This window comes from Sylvia atricapilla, chromosome 9 (assembly GCF_009819655.1).
Source record: "Sylvia atricapilla isolate bSylAtr1 chromosome 9, bSylAtr1.pri, whole genome shotgun sequence".
NCBI classification, from domain to species: domain Eukaryota; kingdom Metazoa; phylum Chordata; class Aves; order Passeriformes; family Sylviidae; genus Sylvia; species Sylvia atricapilla.
The window spans coordinates 20,248,068-20,273,461 of NC_089148.1; the positions used below are offsets into that span (position 1 = coordinate 20,248,068).

Below are 25,394 nucleotides of genomic sequence, written 5' to 3' on the forward strand. Positions count from 1 at the left end.
GTGCCTCTAATTGCACGGCATACATGCTGATTTACAAACAGAATTTCCATGGATCAGAGTAGCAAACTGCTTTTTGAACACTCAGCTTTTCAGTGATGATACTTGTGCAGTATTTCTCCATTATATTGAAGTAATTGATCTGCTGGGAAAATAAAGCATCTTTGAGGACTGATAGCATCAGAAATGGAGAGAGAAATAGAGGAAGGAGATTGAAGTTATGGAAAGAAGAAGGTTTAGCTGTGTTTCTGTCAGTCGAAAATCTTCAATTTCTTTTGTCATTAGCTCTTGACACTGGTTTTGGAGAAAGCTTCTCTCTGTTCTTAAATGGAGAGTTAGAAATGCTGTAATTTCCATTACATTTTTCTTTTCCCTTTTCTCCTTCCCAAGGTTACATGTCGATGAGACAGGCACACCCACAACTTTATTTGGTGTGACAGTTGCATCTGGTAAATACAAGTGGACAGAAAATACTGATGGGAAGGTGCAGGTACAGGCAGAATGACCTGAGGGTTGTGTCACTGCTGCTTCCCTTTCATGGTCTCCAACCGCTGGGATAGCTGCTCTGCACTGTGAGCAGAGTGTACCTCAGTGTGCTCCTGAGATGTCAGGTGAAGAGTAGAGAGCTCCTCCGTGTTTGTCACTGTGTCCACACAGAAACACGTGTACGTGATCAAAGAGAACTGGCCAGCTCCGCATGGGTCTTGCAGCCCACGTCTGTTCACCACCCAAGGCTTGGTAAAAAACCATCTGCAGGATTATAAAGAGAGGGAAGTCTTAGAACAAGAATGTGAGAAAAATGGTGATGTAGTTAAAAGTTTTAAAAGTTTTAAAAGTTTAGCAGGTTCAAAAGATGAAGCATTTTAGCATTGCTGTCCGTGTAGATGGGAATGGTTATTTTGTTGTCATGCCATTTGTGGCCTAAAGATGAGGACCAGTGAACAGACTATCATTGAAGTTCTTTGCAAGCATAAAAAGAACACATCATTCCTACCTCTAGGGGGAAGAAAGGGCTGCCTTTCTAGCTTAATGTAGCACTAATTTGGCAAAGAATCAAGCAAGGATACTGGACTGTGAACAGAGGAAAACATGACATTGAAGTCATAGACGCTATGAATTGGCTCTTAGGAGCTGCATCAAGAAACACAGGGAATTGTGATATTTTGTGGCTTTTGTATGACTGCCATATTTTTCCCTGCATGCAGTCATTCCAACACAAGTTAAATTCTTGGTTGTAGAAAAGCTAAATGTTTTTGAATGCTGAGTCTAAAACACAGATGATATACTGCAGTAAAAGACTCTCATGGGATTTTTTTACGAGATGGCTTTTATTTGTTAAATGAGTTTTTGGTAGTTCTTCAGTACGTGCTATTGTATTGTTTGTGTGATGTCTTACAGTGTCACTGGTCTGATCTGGACTGTGGTGACTGAACAAATTGCATCATTTGCTGACTGTGGAAAGATGGCTTGATCTGCAAGACACATTTGTGTATATGTGCATTTTGTAATGTAGTTGTAGTAATAAATTAAAGATGTTTAGTTAATGCCAGATACAAGCTGTATTCATAACTCTTGCTGTTCTGGTCTACCCACAGGAGTTCCAAGAGTCAGAGGGGATCATAGAGGAAAGTGAAGCTGCTTTTGTACTTTAAAGTGAGGAAAGTAATGAAATAAGTTACGTAGTCTAAGACATTTTGAAAATGGACTTTTAAGTGGTCTTTGGGCTTCTACCAAGGAGCATGCTGCTGGCATTTAGGTTTTGTGCATTAGAGGAAATGAAACACTAGAAATCCCTTGGCTTTCACGTACAGAGAAATAGCTACACTTTGCTGCTGTGTTTTGGCCATGTTGGGTTTTGGCATGGTTTTGGTAATTTATAATTTTATGTCCTGTGGGTTTTCAGTGACTTAAAATTACTAAGAAGTAGTTTGCCCTGAAGTGGTTGGTGAGATGGTGTTACAGTTGGCAGGGAGACCTTCTTTAGGAGTTGGAGGATCAGACCCTGTAATGTGTTGTGGCTTTGACATTGACAGATGTCACAGAGGAGGACTGGAGAAAACTGTAGTAGCTGTCTGTGGTGTTGCAATGTGGTTGATTTGTTTCTTGCTGATCCTTGCCTTGGATGGTAGAGGTGTAGACCTTGCAATTAAAAAGCTCAAGTGCAGGTCTCACTGGGAAAAGTGGAATATTTTATATTGATATGATTATGCTTTTGCTCATTGCTAAAAGACTCCCAATTTTGAGTCTGTGTTACAGTGAAGATTTGAGATCTCTGTTCAAATTGCAACTATTCACAAACAGCAACTCAGAGGGAAGAAATCATTTTATCTAACTTAATTTCAAGCTGTGCCATCATCACTTTTTTTTTGTTAACTGAAGGCAATAAAGATTCTCTAATAAATGAGTCATAATAGCATTAATGCTCTTACTTATATAACTTGAGATTTTGTACTCTAATCCTGTTGCCCTTTACGTCCATGACTGTTTTAATTTTTGATGGGGATCTTGTTTCTGTTTTAAACCACTTCATGATTACTCATTTCATACAGTCAGTTGTTTCTCCCCCCTTCAGGGGTAGAAGTAAAACTTTATTTACAAGTTGCTTCTCATATTTTGACAAAGCAATGTCAGTGAACATGGCCAGCTTCAGCAAGTAAGTCTGTGCAGAGCACAATACCCAGATCAACTATGTGTGGAAAACTTGGCTGCACTCCCAAAGGAAGAGTTTCAGTAACTGGGAAGAAATGGTTTTATTTGTGACTTGTACACCTGCACAGAGATTCCAAAATTTCCTGCTACTTTGTATCTTTCAATGATACATTTGTTAAATCACTTTTCATAGTAGAGTTGCATAGTAAAGAATAATTCCAACACACTGCCAATACTAGAAAACTTTTTTTTGGATGACTTTACTTTGTGATTACTCCTGAGATCAAAGTGTTGATAATGTAGAGAATAAAAGATTTATTCCCATTTTAGCCTGTGGCAAAAACTTAAAGGTTCTTCCTTTCCATAACTAGTCAGTCTTGAAACTCTGCCTTCCTCAAACACTCTCCTGTGTTATACAGTATGAAATCTGATGCAATTCAACTGAATTTTTGGGCCATAATCCTTTCGAAACAGGATGACACACTATATAATGCAGTAAGGCGTTGATATAGATTAGAGAATTGAACCTTTTATGCACTATGAATGTCAGGAGCTAGCAGAGTCTATCTTGTCCAAAAATCCCTTTTTTTTGTTTGTTTGTGTCAGTTTGAAGAAACTGACCAAGACACAGGAACTGGAGATGCAAGGCACATGGAACATATAATTCAAGTAAGTACTGTGAGAGGTAGTGAGTGACATCTGAGGCACGGCATGATGAGATAGACAGGGTGCCCCTGCTGAGTCAGGAGGAGGATTGTCACGGTGCTCTGTCTCATACAGAATGCTTTAACCCAGCAGGGGCTCTGCCACTTGGATCACAGCAAGCTGCACAATAAGCTCTTAGCCATGTTTCAAGACTAGGCTGCAACAACAGTACCTGCTTATGTGTGGTGAGCAAAGATCCAACTTCGGTGCTGTAATCCAGGGCTTCTGCACAGCGAACATGGACATGGCAATGACCATATACAAGAATTTAGAGCTCACAGCAGTAGCACATCACCTGCCTTTTTAAAGTCACCATTTTGGGTCTTACCTGCCAGGTCAGTTGGTGCTATGTGTGGATGTCCCAAACTTTGTGATGGGGTAGACAACAGTACTTCATTTGACTTCCTAAAGCAAATCTGTTCTTGGGAAATTGAAACCAGTGAAAGCTTAAAGGAATAATTTACTTAAATTTTCATTAATCCAAAGTTGCCTGGTGGTTTTATATTGAAGAGGAAAGGTTTTTCTTTTAGCCTTTGAGGAACCTGAAACTGAGATTAGAATTGCTGTTTAGTCTAAAAGGGAACAAAAACTACCATACAGTTCTGGGCCTTGATAAAATTTTTCTTATTTTAAAAGGAATGTACTTTCAGGCATGATTTGGCAGGCAGAGCTCTTGGTCAAAGACAAACTGTTACAAAACTTTTTCTTAAATGGATGGTTTCAGTCTGGCCATGACAAACCCCGAACTCTTGACTGGTGGGTATGTAGTCATATGTATATTACTGCTGTACACCCACACGCACGGGCAGTTGTCCAAGTGTGCGATGAGATAACGGGAAAATGTAAATAAAGCGGTTGGCTAGTTGTCGTAATGTTCTTGAGTAGATCCTTGTGGAAATAATGCCAGTCACTTACAAATAGGTCTGTGTGGAAGATGACCTACATTCAGCTATGACGTGATACAGGTCACTCTATGGGAAATTGTGGCCATTCTGTGTTTTATTATGTGTTGAGTCAACAACCTGAAATGTAAAGCAAGAGCTCAAATAATCCCTGCTGTGCCTGGTAGTTGCAGGATGTCTCCAGGCTCCTGTGTGCTGAGAGGGGTGTTTGCAGGCCCGTGCCACCTGATGACTCTGAGTACCTGGAGTTCTCTGCATGCCTGGGAGAAGAACGCTCTAATTGTTCACTCTCTCACCACCACCACTGCACCAGAACTGGTGTTTTCTGGTGTTGTTATTACAATGTAAAAACATCATTTACTCCATCGTTCCTGCTTTGTGTGTAGGTGACTCCGAGTCCATCACATATGCTTATAGAAATGCTGCTGCATGTGCTGTTAAGAATTTGCCTAGAACAAGTTCTTACTCTGTTCAGGACACCAGGGCAGCCGTGGGGGCTGGATTGCACCTTTTTCTGAAAGCCTTGCATTATGCTTGGTGTTAGTCACAATGAGAGCCAGGATGCTGAAATCACTGATGTACTTGCACAAGCTCAGTCTTTGCATTTCCTTTTTTTTTTTTAAATGTTGGCATGTTGGTGGAAGGGCTGGAAGGTGAACTAGAAGGTAAAGACTTATTCTGCCAGGTCAGTATGATGTTGTGCTGTGTCCTGAACTTGCCTTGCTGGTTATTCATGCTTGCACAGAATCTCCTGAGGACCTGACTGGGGCCTGCTGAAGGGTGTGAAAATTGCTTAGAGCGGCAACAGCAAAACCTGATTGTGTTGTTTTCCTCCAGTTAGAAGGGGCTTCGCTTTTATTTCTGTAGCAGCTGGGGAACAGCCATTGTGCTACCCTTAAGTGATGTGAAATTTGCTAAAATGAGTTCAAATAGAGAGCACCTGGGAAAAAGGGAAGCTGCCCACAGAATAAAAAAGCTGCCTCTGTGTTGATTTTCTGATGTGGCCATCCAAGCAGATATTGGCTGTAAAAGTCAGACAGACAGTGATATGATACATGGGTGTGTGTTTTTGAAGGTGGCTGCCAAAAACTCTGTTGCAAGTGTGTGTGAAAGCCTGGAGTAATCATGGAAAAATCCTGTGTGCTGGAGCAGGAGTGGTATCGATCTGTAAATGGAATTGAATAGTGTCCTCGTTCTGTGTTTTTATGTTACTTGACATGAAATACACAGTCAGCTTCATTATCTATTTTAAAACAAATTTGACTGGAAAGGAAAGTTTCATTGTCCTTTTCACCAGAAATGTAGATTTCAAGAGCTGTTATGTTTAGTGCCTTAGTTTTGAGATAGCATCGTTCTCAAACCAGTGGGAAGGAGCATGGCTAAGTATATAAGAATGCTGTAATTATAAAGGGATTTATCTGGTCATAATGTTAAGCCTTCTCAAAGATTGCAGTGCGTTAAAACGTTAAATTTGATTATACTTTAATCAGGCTGTTATCCCACATCTTTTTCTGGAAGCCTGAGGGAGTTTGCTTTTTTGCTTTGAATGTTACAGCCACAAACATGCTTATCATTGCCTAACAAATAATCACATTTAGATTGTGAGCCTTCAGGGGCAAGGGTTGTCTGCCCACTCCCTGCTGGAGGGCGCTCAGTGCAGAGGTTACAGTTCCAGCTGGAGCATTTGAGTCAAATCATAATAAAAATTTAGCAATAGTAAATATTTAAATTTGAGGTTGTATGGATCTGTTAGTGCTGATGAACGGCATCAAGCAATACAACAGAACCTTTTTGCAGAGCTGAAAGCTTGCTTGTTCGAGCAGGAATGCTGCAATCTCTGGGAGGACAGCAAGTCTTGGAACATTCTTTCTGTTCTTAAGTCAATGTTTTGAATGGGATTTTGAGAAAATAAAGCATAAAAAGGAAGGAGGTGATCTAAACTCATCAGCAAAATTTCAGAAGAGGCCCCCAGAAAATGTGTTGCAGTGCAATTTCTTTTTATGTTAAAGTACTGAAGTACACACCCTGAACCAAACAATTATGGGACTAGATGGGCTAAGCAAATAGCTTATCTCTTACAGAAAGCAGCTTAAGTTTAGAAGAGGAAAAAGAATTATAGTAAACTTAAATAAATCCCTTTGAGGATAAATGCTTCAGCTGCAGGCATTTTTCCTGGCATGAAACCGCTGGAGATTCAGCTATTGGAAGCTTGGCAGGAATGTGGTAACATTAATAACTTATCCTTCATCTGCTGATCAGAGTTTTATGTGAGAAGTCATAGTTGTTGCCCATCTGGCAGGATGTCTGAGGTGTAGAAGATCTCTGAAGAGCAGGTAGGGTTGGCAGCAGGCTGTCAGCTGAGTGGTGCCTGCCCTGGGTCAGGGGAGACAAGATACTGGGGGGTGTCAGGGGCTCCTTGGCTGTTCTTTGCAGTAGTTTCTATGACATGGCTTTGCAGTTGGACCTTGGCTTGAGCAAGGAAGTATCCCCTTCTCCCTGGGGATAAAAGAAGTTATGTGACATTTAAGTAGGAACTAAGTTTTAGACTGTTGTCCCATAAAGAGTGGAGAGACTGTGTATTTGAAAATTGAGAGTGCAGCCTATTTATCAAGCTGTAAACTAGCATTTTAATTGTTTTATCAAAGCAGCAGAGTGGGTAGAAGGAAAGGTGGACTTGGTGTTTCTTCATATCCTGCTTCTCAGCTGCATTTAAGGCATTTAATGCTCTTGCCACAGAAAAGCTCTTGGCAGAAACAGAGGAACTCTGATGTGTGAGTGGGAGGCTTGTGTTTACATGTAGCTTCTTGTGTCACTGGGCACTTTTTTGTGTGTATGCATATATGTCATTTGCTTTTGTTGTTTTAATTTTTTAATTTTAGAATGACTTTTCTTAGATTGATTGTAGCTAATGGGTATAATGAAAGTGTCACTGCAGATATTTGAAAATACAGTAGCTTATCTGTGTGCAAATTTTTATAAAAGTTCTGTTCAACGTGTAACACAGTGAGAGTCACTGTGTTTGCAGGCTGAAGAGATGAAACAGCTCAGATAGGGAACAATGGAGCCTGTTCTTTAGTTAAAGGAACTTTGTCTCTTCTTGGCTCTAGATCTCCGTGAGGATGCTGTAAATGTTCCAGTTCAAGGTTGCTGACATGTCCATTAAAAATAAAAGGAAGGAGAAAGTATTAATTGAAAATCATTTACTTCAGTTCTTGGTAAACCTGCTTCCATGTGGGTGAGAATGCAGTTTAGAAATTAAGTAAAACAAGGCTTTAGTACCATGAGTTAAGATGGAGAGTTCATTTTGCCCTGAAGAGGGACTATTAAAATATACAGCCAAGTGAACTTCATTCAGCAACACGTTTCTCTTTGTAGGCACTCCATATTCTTTAGGTACATTTAGGGTGTGTAGTTAGAGCTACTAATACATCCTGTAATAAGATCTTTATCTTTACATTCTGTGGCTTAAAATCACCAAACTATCAGCTCCGTATATGCCAGGTTGAATTTCTTACCACTTTGAAGTTGCCCCAGTTCCAAGTGAATTTGGAAGAAGGAGGCAGAGAAATGGTAGTGTGTGGCTGTGCATCAGAGGAATATTTTTTAGAGGAATTGCATGAGTTGCTGAGTGCTGTCTCTAACTGAGATAAAACAGTTTCATGTAACAAGCTTTGTAGCCATGTGGACTTATTTATGTAAAAACAAATTTGAATAACTTGGATATAAACCACTTTTAACTGTTTTATTTTTCAGGCTTCTGATCTAAAAAGGAAAAACAAAAATTTGTTGTATTCTTTTTACTTTTTTCTCTTCCAGTCCTTTAAATTTATTTTAAATTTATTTTAATTTATTTTTAATTGTATTGCTGAGTTGTTTTTAGTGATAAAAAGCAGCCTCTAGGGACAAGAGTTACCAGATGTTCTTTTATTTTGGTGCAGCTTGCTTTTGCAACTTGATAAATTCCCAAAGTGCTCTGGTTAGTAGAAGTGCCAGATGTTTACTGTGTGTTCCTCTACTTCTGATAGTGGTCATGAAAACACTGTAGAAACCTCACAGCCTAAAAGATAGGGGAACAGCAGATTTAGAAATGGCAGAAGGATTAAATATTTACACTTGAGTGCAAGCAGCTGTTAGTTTATTGTATGGTATAACTTCTAATTGCATTGTACATCCATGCCAGCACAGGTTAAATCTGCTTCGGTAGCTTTCAGTTGTGTCTGCGCTTGAGTAAAAGCTCTTGGTGTTAAACTGGGAGTCCTGCACCACAACTTGGGCTGTCTTTTCAAGGTTACTGGTCTGGCTGTTTTGGGAATTCTGTGAAATGAGATACAAAGTGTCTGGTCACTATTTTTTCTCTCTGGCTAGGTGAAACAGAAAATGCTGTTGGAAATTTGGTTACTCAGCCTTGGCGGTGTGACTTTGATCACTGGGGATGTGCCGCCTCAGATAAAAGAGGGATGAATTGTCATTGCATAAATAACAGGGGTTGTAGCAGCAGTGTGAGGGCAGGAGTGCATGTGCCAGGGTACATCCAAGGCGTGTGCTTTGCCACTGTGTGCCATGTCCTTGCCTCTCTGCTGTAGGATTTTTGTTCTGGCAGCTGTGCCCATGGAATGCCTGAGCGTTCGTGGACTGTTGCTTACAGATGTGAAACACATCTTGAGTATTTACCCTGCTGGTGTCCTATTAGCCACCTCTTTTGGTTTCTTGCATGTTGCCTTGCTGGGTAGTCTGTTTTGTAACTGTAAATTCACATGTGGTTAATACATAGATACGGATAGAGACCCTTGAAGAGGGATGCTCAGGGGCCGCTCTCTCTAATCCTGTTTGCTTCTCCCATCTCTTCTCTCCTGCCCTTCCTGGTGTCTGACCCTGCTAACACATGAGAAGTAAGAATGGAGCACTGTTGCTGAAAATCCAGCTTAGGGTCTCCCTGAGCTTTGGGAAGTAAACTGGACACCTGCTCTGCGCTCTGAAGCCTGGGGATAAATGTCATTAAAACATGAAGCTTGCACTTTTGGTCAAAGCAGCTCCTTTTGTAAGAGCATGCTCAGGAATACTGCACTAGGCAAAGTGAGAAGTTCTTTTTCTGTGCTCTGTAGACAGAATTTACATGCAGCAAATACAGAATTAATTGTGTTAATAATTTGGGGGTTTTTTTGGGAGCTTTAATTATGTTAATAATCTTTGGGTGCTTTGGGGAACTCTCAGAAATATAAAAACAGGCTCCTGTTTTGAAAGTCATCTTTAAGCAGACCTCTCTGGTCATTTACAGCAAGGCAAGAATGAGGTAAGATTTGACAGTTTACTGTTAGGGAAATAATGGCTGCTAATACTGCTTTTTAAATATCACATTGATTACAAAACCATCTGTGTAGGAGTGGTGTATGGCACTAGACCTTCAAAGAACTGGTAAACAAGGAAGATTCCGTGTAAACACTTAAAGAGCAGTATCCAAAAGTAGGTTAGAGTGTTACACAACCTGAAAAAGCCCAGCTTTGAAGGGCAGCATTTAAGATTTTTTTTAAAAGTGGGTTTTATAGATTTCAGTTTTGTGAATGGTACTAATTTGACATTGACTATATAAAGAATCTTACTTTTGTCTCCAGCTTCCTGAAGCCTAATATTTCTTTATGCAATCAAAGAGAAATAAGATTTTGGTTATTTTTTGTTTTGCAAGTTACTGTCAGGGAGGTTCATGTTGTGCATAAAGATGATACTTCCTTACCTGGAGAATGTATTTGCAGACTATATCAGAGACTATATGTATTATATTATATATAGAGAGAGAGATATTATATATCCACGTTAAGGGAAGTCCAAAGTTACAGCTGTGCAGTTTGGGCAGTGGGATGGGGGAACTGGGGGAGATGGGTTAGATGGGGGCGGTTGTTTGGTTGCTTTTGTTTCTCAAATAATGAGTGTATGAGTCATCCTAATTATCCCTCCTTGATCATTTAAGTGTGTTACCAGATAAAAGCATCATATGTTTCCATATATATTTATCTAATGAGATTTAATTAAAAGCTATTGTGGAACTCTTGTTTCTTAGTTGAAATGTTTTTCTCAATAGGAAATACCCTTTCAGCTTTGTGTTCATTGCTCTTCCTTATCCAGTCATCATCCATTACAGGGTAGCCATAGAAAAATAAACCAAACTAGATCTTGCAGATTGATTTTAAATGGGTAGATGTGGTTGCTGTCAGATGTTTAGTGAAGAAACAGTAAGTGGGAATTCTTGTCATTCTAATTGGGTGGAAGGAAATAATGGGAATCTTTTTCTATGCAGCTTTTTGTGTTAAATTTGTTTTTAATTTTCCAGAGATAAAAGCACTGATCAGCAAGTATGTGATAACATAATCCCATCCTGGTGTTAATGTTCTGCAGTGCCTTCCATCACTGAAGTAGCACCAAAACATTCCATGTCACAGAGAAATACTATAAAACCACTAATGTTATATTTTCCTGTGAAATGTTTCTTGGACTTTTCAAGCAATAAAGACACTCAGTGCACAAATCCCTGCTTAGATCAATTTCGGGGGTTCGTTGTCAGGATGGTTGAGAGGAGGAGCTGTGGTCACAGTTGTGCCTACAGCTGCTTTTGTAGCTTGAGTGGGTTCAGGTAGAGTAAAGCACAATAATCCCTTGTGAAATAAAGCAGCAGACAGCTAATTCCTCATAGCCAACATACTAGGAGGTGCAGACCAGGCTAGGGATAGTTGTAATATTGCCATCTACTTTAGCAGGGCAATTTCCCTCTATTACTCGATCACAAAGCCTACTAGTGGTTAAACCTTTGGTTTGTTTTAAACTTCTCAGAAACTGAATAACCAGTGCAGGTTTGGATGTGTCTGTATGCTCAGAATGCCTAACCTGATTTATAGACTCTCCTTTATGAATTTGTGCATAATTTCACAAGAGTTCTGGAGCTCTTTACTCTTGGTTCTGTGGAGAAGAAAAGGAGTGGGGGGAAAAAGCAAAGTGCCATCTTTTTGACCTTTGCAGATTGCCCATGGAACGGTTGATACTGGCAGGGTCCTGGCTAGCAGGAATCCCATAATCCGTTCTTACCACATTAAGGTCTAATAGTCTGGTTTAATAGGATAGTGCAGAAGTAGAAACAGTTCATGGAAAGAGACAACAAAATATACAGTGGAAATAAATTAAAACTTACAGTCACTTGATCAAAAACAAGCTAGCAAAGCCTTTTAGTTATGGGAAAACTTTTCTTCTCCTTGGTTTCCTGTGGGAAGGGAGAAGACAGTTTTGTTCATGGTAGCACGTTTTCTTTTCAGCTAGAAATGTTGAGTTTTTTTAGGAAATTCTTTACCAGATGCAGTAACAAGGCGAATTCAAGAATCTTTTTGTTTCCTGAAACAAAGTGGACTTGTTTGGAGTCTTGGGAACCTGAGAGTAAATGATTGTATCATGTGCTACAATTCTTGTTTTATTTGTTTGTTCTGACTTTGAATTTGCTTTAACTTTAAATATGCTTTTAAGACAGGAGAGACAGTGAGTTACAGGACAGATAGTTTTTTCTGTAAGTACAGGAAGAAGTAGGATGTAAATAAACATTAGTGACATACCAATCTGCTGCTTCCTTTTCTGCTAACTTCTGTATTTAAGATAGAACGGTTCCTTAGGAAATATCCCAAGTATGTCCCTTTTGTATTTCAGCATTTATAGTCTGAAATGTGTCAGAAATTCACCAGGCTAATTGCATTCTGATCTCTTTCTATTACAGCTTTTCTTTAAGACTAATGCAATTATTATAATTGTTAAGAAGAATGATTTATTAAATGAGTTGCTACCCTTGCTGATTTAATGTGGGCCTATGACAATTGTATTGTCATTGTTAATTTTTTCTCTTTATATTCCAGTTTCACTGTAACTTGTATAACTCCAAAATAAATAAAGTAGGTTTAAGTGTAGAGCTCCACATCACACTGCTGTATTACTTTCAAAACTTAAAGGTTTTCCACCTAAAATCTTAGAAAGTAGCAAGAAACAGCTGTGCTTTGAAGAGTTGCATTCATTTAGGCTAAATATTTTTTGTTTCAGGAGAAAGAATACGCCCAGTAGATACCTAGAAGTGATAGATAGTATCAACTTTTTCAGCTCTATCCTAGAATGTCATCCATGTCACAGAACTGGAGACAGAGGGTTTGGGAGGAAAAAAAGTTACTTGTTAAAATTAAAGCCTTAATGTAGCTGTGCAGCCCTAAGGATCATAAGGCAATAGGCTTGAATTAAAATCTGCATTTATTAAAACTAAACAAAGATGTGCTATTTAAAAAAGGAGTCTGTCCTGACATTCCATATTGTGAATGGAAAAAATTCTCTTCAAGAACCTCACTTTTCTACCTTTTTCATCCTTGGGTATGTCAAAACCCCCTGTTCTGCTGAGCCTCAAGGTCCATTTGGTGCATTGTAAGCCCTGAAAATGGACTGAAAGAAGTCTGTGTCTTCACCATAAGAAATCAGGTATTTTAACATTTCAGCCGCCACAGAACTTTGTTCTTCAGTTTGACGTATCTGCTCACACGTTTTCTGCGTTGGCATTGTGAGTAGAGCATGCCCCTGGTTCTGAGGGGCAACCACCTCTGGCAGGGTATTGCAGGCTCTGCCTGCCATGAAAGATGCATTTGCATCTTTCTTTTTCCTTACTTCTGTGTTATAACTTTAACTTACAATGAAACTCAAAGCCCAATTTGTCACTCTTAAAAGGAGTTGAAAATTAGCAGTGAAAATACTATCCACCTACTCTAAGGAATATTCCAGACAGTAGGTTTTAAAAGCTTTGAATAGTTTAAATTCAATTGGAAAAAGAAAATCCAAACCTATTACAATGCTGTACAGACCTTTTGTTCTGAGTGCCTCTAAGTTGTTTGATTTCTAAGTGTGAGCAGAAATATAATAAAAGGTAACTTTTATAGTTATTAGTTTAGTAAAACCAAACGCTATACATGTTATGATGGATTTAAGAGACAAAATATCAAATTTATTTGCAGCCTGTCAGAATGTGTCTTATACTGTGTGTAGGTTTATAGTTTTTTGTTTTGGTTTTTAAGACTCGGAACATTAAGCATTTTGGACATGTAAGGAGGCAAATCTGTTTTCAGCTCTTGGATTAGATGTTTGCTAGCTAGTAAAAGGCCTGTCTTTTATGAGACAGAGTTAGTAATGCCACAGAGGAGTTTTTTGTGTTTTATAACTGCTAATCTCTGCCAAAACAGGAGCTCTTCTCTGAGTATCAGTAACTTGAAAGGAAAGATGTGTTCAGAACATTGAATGTGATACTTCTTGGTGTAAAGCTCCTGTTACACCATGCTGTGTACAGCTTCACAAAGAGGATTACTGAGGTTCTGCTGTGTCTTCCAACCTTTTTGGGAATGATTCTGTGTGTGCAAGACAGAGGTCTGGTAGAGGCAATTTTTAACTTTTGCTTTTATTGCTGTTCTTTCTAAGTATTCAGCTGGAACCACTTTGTGCTCCGTCATTTCTTTTCCATTATTTCAGTTGTTTAGAGCAGTCATGTCTACAGTGCCTGAGTTTCCGTGCTTTATCCACGTGTTCTCATGGCAGAAGCAATAAAATCACCTCCTTTCTGTGAAAGGAATTCTGGAGGCCGTGCCCCAAACCTCAGTGAAATAACTTCCCACGTAATTAGCTAGTCCAAAGCTGAGAGAAAGGCTAGCCCCAGAGGAACAAGCAGTAGCAGCTCCCCATGTTTGTTCCAGCAGTGATCTCTTCCTGCCCTGCTCTCCGTGCCCCGTGCATGGCTGCGTGAGCTGGGGCACAGCTGGCATGGACCCACAGGACTTGTCCTCGCTCTGCCTTTGGCTTTGTGCTCTTCTGCTGAACTCTCCTGGTGGGCAAGAAGTTCTTGTGGTAGCCAGGGTAGATGAGACCACAGAGAAAAGAGCATGGAGATCAAGAGTATGCCTTCCAGAGAGCTTCCTAGGAAGATAAAAATCTATTTGGGGAAAACAATCACCTCTACTGTTGCTTTTGTGGTTCTCCTGTTCTGGGCAGGTGATAGGCAGTTGGGCCCTAGGAGCTGGGAGGGTCCTTTTATATCAATCTGTTCACATTGGCACAAATGGCTGATGCTGTATTCATTTGCACAGTGTTATTGTTTAAATGTCAAAGGTTTGTAAGCAGTCATGCTGTGACTCAGTGCAGGTAAAGCACTGGGAGACATTAAAGGTGGGAGTTTGTAGCTAACGTCCAAGCAAGGCGCTGCGAGGCTTTGATAGCTGGGGTGTGTTACTGGCCCGTGTCCTTCAGCACTTTGTACAGCAGCTGCAGCCCTGGGGAGGTGCGTGGGGGCAGGCTCAGGAACCTCGCAGGAAGGAGGTCCTTGTGGAGCTGGGAGGACTTTAAGACCTCAAAAACCTCTAACGAGGGAGGAGTATTTGACATTTTTTTGCCCACTGGAAAATAAAGTGAGAACTGGAAGCTCCTTCTGCTGGTTCCCTGAGAAACTCAGCCCTAACTTTTAAGTTTTGGCAACAGCTAAGAACACCAAGAGGAGTGTTGCAGTGAGATAAAGTCCTTTCCTCTCTGGCTGGCTCCACCAGATCTGAGGCTTGGCATGCAAGACTGGTAAAAGCTTCTGGGAGGAGTGTGGGAGGGCAGGGGCTGGGTATGTCCCTGTGTTGGAGGAGACACTTTGATTGTGAGCTCTGTGGTAGTAAAGACAAGCGTTGGCCTTTCCCACAGACCAAGATGTGGGAGCTGCTTGCACTGGTGTGGGGAAGGAGGGGTGCTAGTGCATGACTTTGAAAATAGAGGCAATTGCTGATATTTGAATTCTTTTGTGTAGAAATGTCTGTTATCTAGAAATAATTAAATTATCATGCTTTAGAGTGTGTAAGGTGCAGGTCTGTAAGAGCTGTTGTGCTACAAGTTAAAAATAATAAATCTAATGCATCTTGTTACTGCCTGCTTTGGTGTCCTTGGGCTCTGCTAAGCTGTTCTCCCAAGCAAAGGGAGAAGACTCTGTGGGATGGTGTACATACTATCTCCTTCCCAGCTGCATGTGTGCACACAAGCTAGATATTTTTCTTTAGAAATGGCAAATTTGGGTCACACATTCAGCAGTCAAAATGATGATTTTACCACATCCTGCTTGTGCAGGAAGCTTATTTTTTAAAAAGCTGATAAGTTGGTTCCTCCATATTTTGTCAAAACAAAAAGCAAAGCAAGTTATTTAAAGCTGCAGAGAGGTTTGCATTCTCACGTGGTCAATTTGCTGCTTTGTCTCATGTGCATATGTTTAAGATAAAATGAAAGCCTTGCAGTCAGCTCCTGTCCTACCTGTACTAACAGGCTTCCTATTATGATCATTAGTGATGTGATGATAATCTGAAAAAATGTTTTCCCCATTATATTAAGAAAGAGTTGTGCGATTTGTTCTTGGTTAGCTTGGTTAAATCAACTGGGGAGAAAAATATGTACAGTACCAGTATTTGGTCCAGTCATAGATTAAATGGTTTGACTTGGAAGCTTCCTAAAAATAGGATCTAGTTGCTGTGGGCAGGGATGCCACTCTCTAGATCAGGTTGCTCAGAGCCCCATACGACTGTTTTTAACTTTAAAACATGCAAATATATTAAAAAAGATTGTTCCAAATGTTCACATAGTAACTGCAAGGCTTTCACTTGTGCAGTGAAAGGAACAGTTAAAAGGGAAAGAAACCGATCAGTCTGATAAGACATGTGATGCTCAGTAGGAAGGAGTGGAAAGTACTGTGTTGTGCTAGATGAAAAGAAATGAGAGACCTTGCTGACAACATAACAAGACCTGTTGTGTGCTGTCCAAGTCAGGAGCAGAGTGCAAAGCGTTTAGACAAATGCTATTTTGTTTACATGCAAGGTACTACAAAATACTGTTTGTACTGGATTTTAAATGCTCAGACTCAAAAAATCATTTTTACGGAATTGGATTTTGTGCTGTGTAGTCTATTGTTGCTCTCCATTTATTAATATATATCAGCTACAGCATTATACCTTTCAGGTATTTTACTTACACAGAGCAGGCTTTGGTGCTGTGAAGTGGCAAAGACAGGTAAACATGATCTGGCCTGAAGTGAGAAGCCTGTTTTGCTAAAATACTGCGTTGTTTTGGTCATATCATTTGGAAAAACTGTTAAGTGGAATGATGGGCAATATGTGACAGGCAACAAAACGTAAGAAAAAGCAAAACCTCCTGAGGATGTGTATGTCATGCTGGCATTGTTTTTAAATGGTAAAATTAATGTCCCCAGTCAACAGCACTGATTTTGTCTTTGTTCTCTTGTAGGAATGTTTACCCTTGCAGAAGTTGCATCGCTCAGTGACATCCAGCCAACTTACCGTATCTTGAAACCATGGTGGGATGTATTTATGGATTATCTTGCTGTTGTTATGTTAATGGTTGCCATTTTTGCTGGAACCATGCAGCTGACAAAAGACCAGGTGGTCTGCTTGCCAGTTTTGCAGTCTACTGTAAATTCAAAAGTGCAGCCTGATACAGCAGGGAAGGCTGACTTTACCACTGTTGAAACAACCACTGGTCAAGAAGAAGCATCAATGAGAACTGTTTCCTTTGGAAATGCCCCTACTGTAACACCTAACATTTTTCTGAGCAGAGCTACCTCTTCTCAGTATCAACCCACTGAAGCAGACCAGGAGGTGAAGAAGGAGCAGAAAGATTCCTCAGGCCGTAAAACAAATTTGGATTTTCAGCAGTATGTATTTATCAACCAGATGTGCTATCATTTGGCTCTTCCTTGGTACTCAAAGTATTTTCCCTATCTTGTTCTCATCCATACTATCATTTTAATAGTCAGTAGTAATTTTTGGTTCAAGTATCCCAAGACTTGCTCAAAAATTGAGCATTTTGTGTCTATATTGGGGAAGTGCTTTGAGTCTCCTTGGACTACAAAAGCATTGTCTGAAACGGCATGTGAGGACTCTGAGAACAAACAGAGGTTAACTGGTGCCCAGTCCCTGCCCAAGTATGTTTCCACTAGCAGTGATGAAGGAAGCCCAAGTGCTACCACTCCCATGATAACCAAATCTGGCTTCAAATTTTCAGCCGACAAGCCGATGATCGAGATTCCCAGTGTCACGATTTTAGATAAGAAAGATGGAGAACAAGCCAAGGCACTGTTTGAGAAAGTCCGTAAGTTCCGGGCTCACGTGGAAGACAGTGATCTGATTTATAAGCTCTATGTTGGCCAGACTGTCATCAAGACCGTAAAGTTCATCTTTATTCTCTGCTATACTGCAAACTTTGTCAACACCATCAGTTTTGAGCACATCTGCAACCCAAAAGTGGAACACCTGATTGGCTACACACAGTTTGAATGTACACACAATATGGCTTATATGTTGAAGAAGCTGCTTATCAGCTATATTTCCCTCATTTGTGTCTATGGTTTTATCTGCCTCTACACGCTTTTCTGGCTGTTCCGAATACCTTTAAAAGAATACTCTTTCGAAAAGGTCAGAGAAGAGAGCAGTTTCAGTGATATCCCTGATGTCAAAAATGATTTTGCGTTTCTCTTGCACATGGTGGATCAGTATGACCAGCTGTATTCTAAGCGATTTGGTGTCTTTTTGTCAGAGGTGAGCGAGAACAAACTGCGTGGGATTAGTTTAAACCACGAATGGACTTACGAAAAGCTTCGGCAGCATGTCTCCCGCAACGCCCAGGACAAGCAGGAATTGCATCTCTTCATGCTGTCGGGAGTCCCTGATGCAGTGTTTGATCTGACAGATCTGGATGTGTTGAAACTGGAGCTGATTCCTGAAGCGAAAATTACAGCCAAAATTTCCCAGATGACAAATCTTCAGGAGCTTCATCTGTACCACTGCCCTGCGAAGGTCGAGCAGACTGCCTTCAGCTTCCTCCGGGACCACTTGAGATGCCTTCATGTGAAATTCACAGATGTTGCAGAAATTCCTGCGTGGGTGTATTTGCTCAAAACCCTCCGTGAATTGTATTTGATAGGCAACTTGAACTCTGAAAATAATAAAATGATAGGGCTTGAATCTCTTAGGGAGTTGAGACACCTTAAAATTCTCCACGTGAAGAGCAATTTGACCAAAATTCCCCCCAATATCACAGATGTAGCACCACATCTGACAAAACTAGTCATTCATAATGATGGCACTAAGCTTGTGGTACTCAATAGCCTTAAGAAAATGACAAATGTTGCGGAGTTGGAACTGCAGAACTGTGAACTGGAGAGAATTCCCCATGCCATCTTCAGTCTCTCTAACTTACAGGAACTGGATTTAAAGTCAAACAGCATACGCACAATTGAAGAAATCATCAGTTTCCAGCATTTAAAAAGACTGACTTGTTTAAAGCTGTGGCACAATAAAATAGTCAGCATTCCTTCATCCATTACCCACATAAAGAATTTGGAGTCTCTTTATCTCTCCAATAACAAACTTGAAACCTTACCTGCCGCAGTGTTCAGTTTACAGAAACTTAGGTGTTTGGATGTAAGCTACAACTCAATTGCGGTGATTCCAGTGGAAATAGGTTTGCTTCAAAATCTTCAGCATTTTCACATCACAGGAAACAAAGTCGACATTTTGCCAAAACAGTTGTTTAAATGTGTTAAATTGAGGACTTTGAGTCTGGGACAAAACTGTATTACCTCAATCCCAGATAAAGTAAGTCAGCTGTTGCAACTGACTTACCTGGAACTGAAGGGAAACTGCTTGGACCGTCTGCCAGCTACGCTGGGGCAGTGTCAGCTTCTCAGGAAAAGTGGGCTCATAGTAGAAGATCACCTCTTTGACACTTTACCCTCAGAAGTTAAAGAGGTGTTGAATCAAGACACAGGCATTCCCTTTGCTAATGGGATTTAGACTGAGGTGAAATGCTCTGGTAGCTGACTTCCAAACAATAAATGCTAAAAAGTATGGCAGTTGTGAGCTCATGTGTTTTAGAAAGCAGAATTCCTTGGAAGGCGGGATTACTAGCAGGATTAGAACAAGTGCAACTGAGTGTTCAATGTTTGCGGTGTTTTAAAAGTTCCTTTCCAAAATTTTTGAGCGGATAAAGAACCTTAATAATCTCAATTCTTTTTTCCTTAAATTGTTTGTAACTTGGATGCTGCCGCTTTTGAATGTTTACAAATTTGCTTGCCTGCTTAAAGTAAATGATTAAATTGATGACCTTTTCTTACTATGCAAGTTATTCCTTAAGGTCTGGTTTTACTTTAGTGCATTATGGAGAGACAAACCAAGGCTAAATGTTGTATGTGGTGTGGGCCTAACAGCACTTGAAACACATGTTGAATTGTGTTGTTAGTGTTTAGCTATCCTTGGCAAATTAAACCCATTTGGCTTTGATTTAAACTGCACCAGAACCACCATTTTCCTGCATTAAGGTATGTGGTTTCATAGAATCATTTAGGTTGGCAAAGATGTGTAACATCATCAAGTCTAACCATTAACGTAACACTGCCAGGTCAGGTCCGCTGTGTCCCTAATCACCATGTCTACACTTTTCTTGAATGCCTCTGGGGATGGTGATTACACTACTTCCCTGGGCAGCCTATGCCAATGTTTGACCACCCTTTCAGTGTAAAAATTTTTCCTAGTAATATAAACCTTTCCTAGCACAAGCTTGTGTCTTCTTGTGCTATTGCTTGTTACCTGGGAGAAAAGACTGACCCCCACCTCACTACACCATCCTTTCAGGTAGTTTTCAGATAGGGAGTGATAAGGGTCTGTCATTTTCTCCAGGCTCAACACCCCCAGCTCCCTCAGCCAGTCCTAACAGGACTTGTGTTCCAGACTCCTCACCAGCTCCACTGCCCTTCTCTGGACACTCTGCAGTATTTCTCTGCAGTACTTCAAAGTTTTGCATCAGGCCAGGTGTGTTTGCCTTCATTCTTCTCCTCAAGGATTCATGTTTTTGGTGAGATTCCTTCTGTGGTCCAGTGTGCTAGTCTTTCACACTGGCAAAGGCTGGTCTCCCCCTCAGCCTCCATAACACTCCTCTGTCTCATGCAGAGGTGAGTGGCAAAAGGGAGAATATTGCCACGTGGCTTTCAAGTTGGAAATAGTTTTGATGTTTGAACTCTTTCGGAAGGTGACTTTGAAAGCCATTAAACACCGAGTGACTTTACTGCTCATGTTTTGCTCTTCTGAGTTTTTATCTGGAAAACTCAAGGCATTTTATGAGTTGGTGATTGTTCTGTTTCACAGCCCTTGCTTAGGATGGTGGGGTGTCATCTCCATTTACTAGACTAATAATAGACATAAGATCTGCTTTTTCACTCAACCATGGTTAAGTTTTATCACCTGTTGTGGTGTCTTTCACATTTGAACTTTACCATACCTCAGCCCAACTGATCTGATGTCTTTGAACACTTATTCACCATTAGAAATCCTAACTGTGTTCCAGATAAGTCATCCAATTAAAAAAAAAAAAAAAAAAAAAAGGATACACCAGTGAGCCTGGGATTTTTCTTTATTTTTGGTTGGCCTTTTTGGTGTTGGTTTGTTTTTGTTTTTGTTTTTTTTTTTTTTTTTTTTTTTAAACTAAATTTGCACCAGAACCATTAGAGAAATATAATCCATTAAATCTGCAAAATCATCAGTTGTAAATCTCAGTCATTTACATTCCGTGTGTTCAGAAAAGAAGTACTATGCTGCGAGATGATTGCATGATTACTCATGGTTTAAACACAATTCCCTATTGTAGTGTGGTCAGGACTGAACTAGTCCGTAGTTCAGGGGACTGTTCTCACACAGAAATCTTCATGCACAGTGATTTCTACTGTAACTTCACCAGAGCTGCCCTGACTTACACCACTATTAATGAGCAGATAGTTTAGGCCTAGAGGCATTGAGCAGGCAGGAACATTTCAAATACTGCTCTTAGAAGTCTTGCACATTTTATTATTAATAATTTACTCTTAGTCATGCTGGGAGGACTGTTCTCAGCTGTAGGTAGCAGTCTCTGAATACATACCTGCACCATATGTTTATGTATTTCAGAAGACCAGTTTATAAATAGTGGTTTTCCTATTTTTCATGGGGATAGTCTGTTCTCCACTTGCCAGCAGGTAGTAAACTTGGGATGTTGACAGTTTTGCAACACCAAGTGGCAGGTTAGGCCGAGTACTTGGAGTTACTGATCTATCCTCCATTGGGAAACTTAGTGCTAATCCTCAGATTCTTTTTTAAAAGTAGGAGTTAAGGCTGCAGCAGACTTTTCTTTTTTTAAGAAACTCTTTCATTTGTTTATTTTTTGCACATAGATCACTTTAAAATTGCTGGACTTTTGACTCTAGAAAAACTGTGGACTATACTGTTGGTGTATACTTTGTATTTGCTGTTGAGTGTCATTTTAGTTTCCAAGAAATTGTGTGTAGGAGGGAGGAAAAGTTGGAGGATGACAAAATGATTAAAATATTTAGAAAAATAGTTCTATTTTTCATCTTTTTTTTCTTTTTAAATAGCAGAGTCGCACAGAATGTGGCTGCGTATTGACCTAGTTTTTAAAAGATGTTTTTTGGTGTTTCTGATTCTCCTACTGGCCCTACTGATGTTCAAAAAATAAACCCATGTCTATTTCATATGACTATGGTATAGTCAAAAAATAAACCCATGTCCACTTAATGAGTATGGTATACATAACTTAGACCACTGTTTTGACTAGTTAGTAGCCAAATGTACCTCTTTAGACAATTTTCTCCAAAATAAGTGTATGTTAAAATTGATTTCAGGCTTCTAATGCTTGCTTAGCATAAACTCCATTCTTGTTTTTTAGGAGATCTTTCTAAGAGCGGGGAGGAACTGCCCAGCATCCCTGTGTCACCTTCCCCCCCAGTCTTTCCTCCTCTTTGTGACTGTTTATAATGTTCCTGTTTCCTGCGTGTCAACTGACACAGTTTTGCTTTAAAGTCTTGGAAGTTCATCTCTTTTCCATGTAAGGCATGTGTAATATATTTTGCATTTCTATTTGATTTAATAAATAAGATGTTTATATCTTTCTCTAATCTATTTTTTAATGGGTGAAAAGTGTGTTTGCATAGTAAAAGCTCTGATTTTCAAGTGCCTCATGCTAAATTTGTTCTGTGGTGCCTGTACTCTAAGGAAGAGATATGAGTTGCTCCCAGTAAATCCTGTAGGTATGTTTCTATCTAGAACACAGTACTTCAGAAAAAAAAAATAATCATGCGTGCAATCTAAATGACCTACCACTGTTTTAATTTGGCTAATCAAATTCTGCAGAACCCATGTATGGATGGCTCTGGAAGAAAGACCTTATGTTTGTTGAAATGAGAGGAAGTAGGAAATTGCCCATTCTGTTTGCTTCTGCCACTGTAACTCATTTTGGTAAAGATCCTTTAGTTTTCCAGTAAATTGACCTTTTGGAAACTGCTTCCAGTGATGCAAACTGAACTATGGCATTTCTGAGCAGCTATAAAGCCTCTTGGTGTAAGGGAGGATGCTGACACTCATGAAAGGCTTTCTGCTGCCACGTAAATGACTTTGCAGTCCTGAGCTGCCCTCTCTGGTAGCAAATCAGGATGCACAGGCCCTGTACATCATGTCTGAGTATGGGGGTTCTGCTTTGTGGACTGCATTTTTAATAAAAATCTTACAGAAATAGCTGTATATTGTGTTTCTGTGGATGTGCAGAGAAATTAGTGATGTGTGGTTACATGAAGGCAGTGGATTAGATTGTGATTCCTTTACTTAAAGTCAAATTAAAGCAGGTGCTTCTACAGCTGTGTCATTGTCATTTAGTGCAGGAGCAGATTCTGGCTTTAAGACTTCTTAGTTCTCAAGACGGGGAGTTGATCAGGGAACCTGACAGTCCCACGTGTAACTTTCTGCATCTTGTTGTGAACATAAAAAATGGGGCTTCTGTTGAGTCTTTGGGTTGTGACCCTGTGAGGGTGCTAAACATGGGAGTCTTGGATTTGCTGAGGGGTCTTATTACTGATAGCAGAGCCATGGGGCACGGGGGGCTGAGGGGAGCTTATCTGGGCAGCTGTCACCCAGTGTGATGGGATTGATTTCTATGCAACAACTGGCCTCAAAACCACTATGGACCATGGCACTGCTTTTCAGTCCAAAGCAAGTAGGGAGGCTAAGCCTGTGACTTGAGACCTACTTTAAGGTTTGGTACAGCCTTTTTCTCACCTGGGGTGAAGGATATTGAAAACACTTACATTTCCTGTCTATAAGCTATGGATTCTTTAAGGGAGGTAAAATGCCTGAATGATTGTGAAAAACGCAAATCATGCAGAAATTGTTATGTAGAAAGATTCAAGAGGCAGAGGCTCTTCCCCATTAGCTGCATGGCAGAACCCTGTCAATGTGTTTCTTACGTGTAATCCCAGCACAATTTGATTTAGACAGCAAATCATCATCAGTCTGGGCGGAACTAGAAGATACTTCAAGATGTCTTTAGGCTTGCTACCCTGCCTCATGCAGAAATAAGGTCCCCTAACTCATTCCTGACAGATGTTTGTCAATTTTAGAATGGGTTAGACAGCAATGGAAATGGCAGCCTCTCTAGACAAGCTGTTTACTTAATCATCTCTGTTGAAGAAATGCAGCAAGACAACTGCTAATGCTCTGTTTAGGCAAAACCAAATGGTTAGAAATATATTGACCAATTTGCTTTCAGAAGTACAGGCAGACAGCTACATGAATATGTTGCATCCTGAACAGCTTGGGAGTACTGAAGTTTCCTTTTCAAAGGATTCCTTTGAAAAAAGCCGTAAGGGACAGCTTGCATCAGTTCAGTTACAGGTACAGCACCCACAGTTGTGTTCTCCAGTGACAGCAGGGCAACCATGGTGCAGTGGATCCACTCGGCTGCCTTGTCTTAGGCTGGAGACTGATATCCTAGCCCTAGCCCTTGCAAAACCTGAGTGGTTTGTTTCCTCAGATATTTTATGAAGGCATTTAAATAAAGAATTTCTTGAGCAAGTTTGCTGTAGGAACATACAAGTTGATCCTTAAGATTACATAAATTGAAAGATTTGAGATGAATTCTGCAGTGATTTTGACCCTGACATTAATCCCTTGCCTCCCTCTGTGAATTAATAAAATTCTTGCACAAACGAATGATTAGCTTACAACGTTACCCAAATGGTTGGCATTTCAGCACTGTAGAAGAGTTCCCAGTTCAGGCTGTCTGCCTGTGCTTATACAGTGTGTTCAGCGCTTAAACCAAAGGCATCAAACATTGAAGTTGCAAAACCCTGTGGGTTTATGCTGTGACCAATTTCCCAGGACAGCAAATCATTCCCCATGCTGCTCAAGGGAGGGTACACTGTGTCACTAAGTACAGTTGTTTCTGTAGCAAAGATGAGGCTTTAGAATTAAGCTCAGAAACAGATTTTCCAAGCTAGTTACAAACACACACTCATTCCAGGATCAAAGTCATGAGAGATGTCATTTCTGGCTGAGATACTGAAAATAGTTCCTGTAACTCAGCCAGGCATGGGTGCAGAAGTGGCAGCTCTGTAATGCTGCACATCAACACAATACAACTCAAGTGAGGATCTTTAAACCACACAACCTGGAGTTTGGCCAGGCTGCATCTCTCTTCCATGAAGAGAACAGCCCCTAAGCCCTTTGCAATTACTATCGCTGGGACCTTTGTTCTGTCTTGCCTCCAAGAGCACATTGCCCCTTGATGCTGGAGGTAACACAGGGTTATTGGTTTAATGATGACTGTTTGGGAAGAAAGCCATCTTCTAAATTAGCACCACAGTTGCTTGCAGTCTTCCAGCACAGAGAAGGTCTGTTCCCATAAAATGAACATGCTGTGCCCATAAATAAAATTTCAAGTTAGGACCGGGTTGTATAGACCATTAGGAATAAATGCACGAACATGTTGCTGTTCTGCTAACCAGTTCTGCGTCTTCTTGCTGCGTCACGTGGTTTGTAAAAAGGGATTTTAAAACCATTTTCCCTAGCACCATGCTGCAGTAACTCCAGAGCCAACGTTGCTGGCCTGAGGCAGGCAGGCTTACCCCAGAGGGTATTGTTAGAGGTGCTCTGGCTGAGGTCAGAGAAGCTCTGGTGTTGTGGCTGTTGCCAGCACCCCATGGAGGGTCCACTCTTCTGGGGAAGCCAGATTTACCTCACTCCTCCT

At 40.4% G+C, this 25,394-nt stretch overlaps 1 protein-coding gene across 5 annotated transcripts in view; it reads left to right on the top strand.

Annotated features, from left to right (window-relative positions):
• Positions 1–19,448, top strand: part of LRRC8D (leucine rich repeat containing 8 VRAC subunit D) — a 49,982-nt gene extending 30,534 nt beyond the window's left edge. For 3 of the 5 annotated variants that reach the window (XM_066325180.1, XM_066325182.1, XM_066325184.1), the window contains one exon: positions 16,560–19,448. In XM_066325180.1, coding sequence (XP_066181277.1) covers positions 16,562–19,126 — 2,565 coding nt within the window. In that variant the 5' untranslated portion in view covers positions 16,560–16,561 and the 3' untranslated portion in view covers positions 19,127–19,448. Of the gene's footprint in view, positions 1–14,660; positions 14,862–15,949; positions 16,134–16,559 lie in introns of those variants that run through there. The other 2 variants (XM_066325181.1, XM_066325179.1) reach the window with 2 other exon arrangements.
• The last annotated feature ends 5,946 nt before the right edge of the window (positions 19,449–25,394 follow it).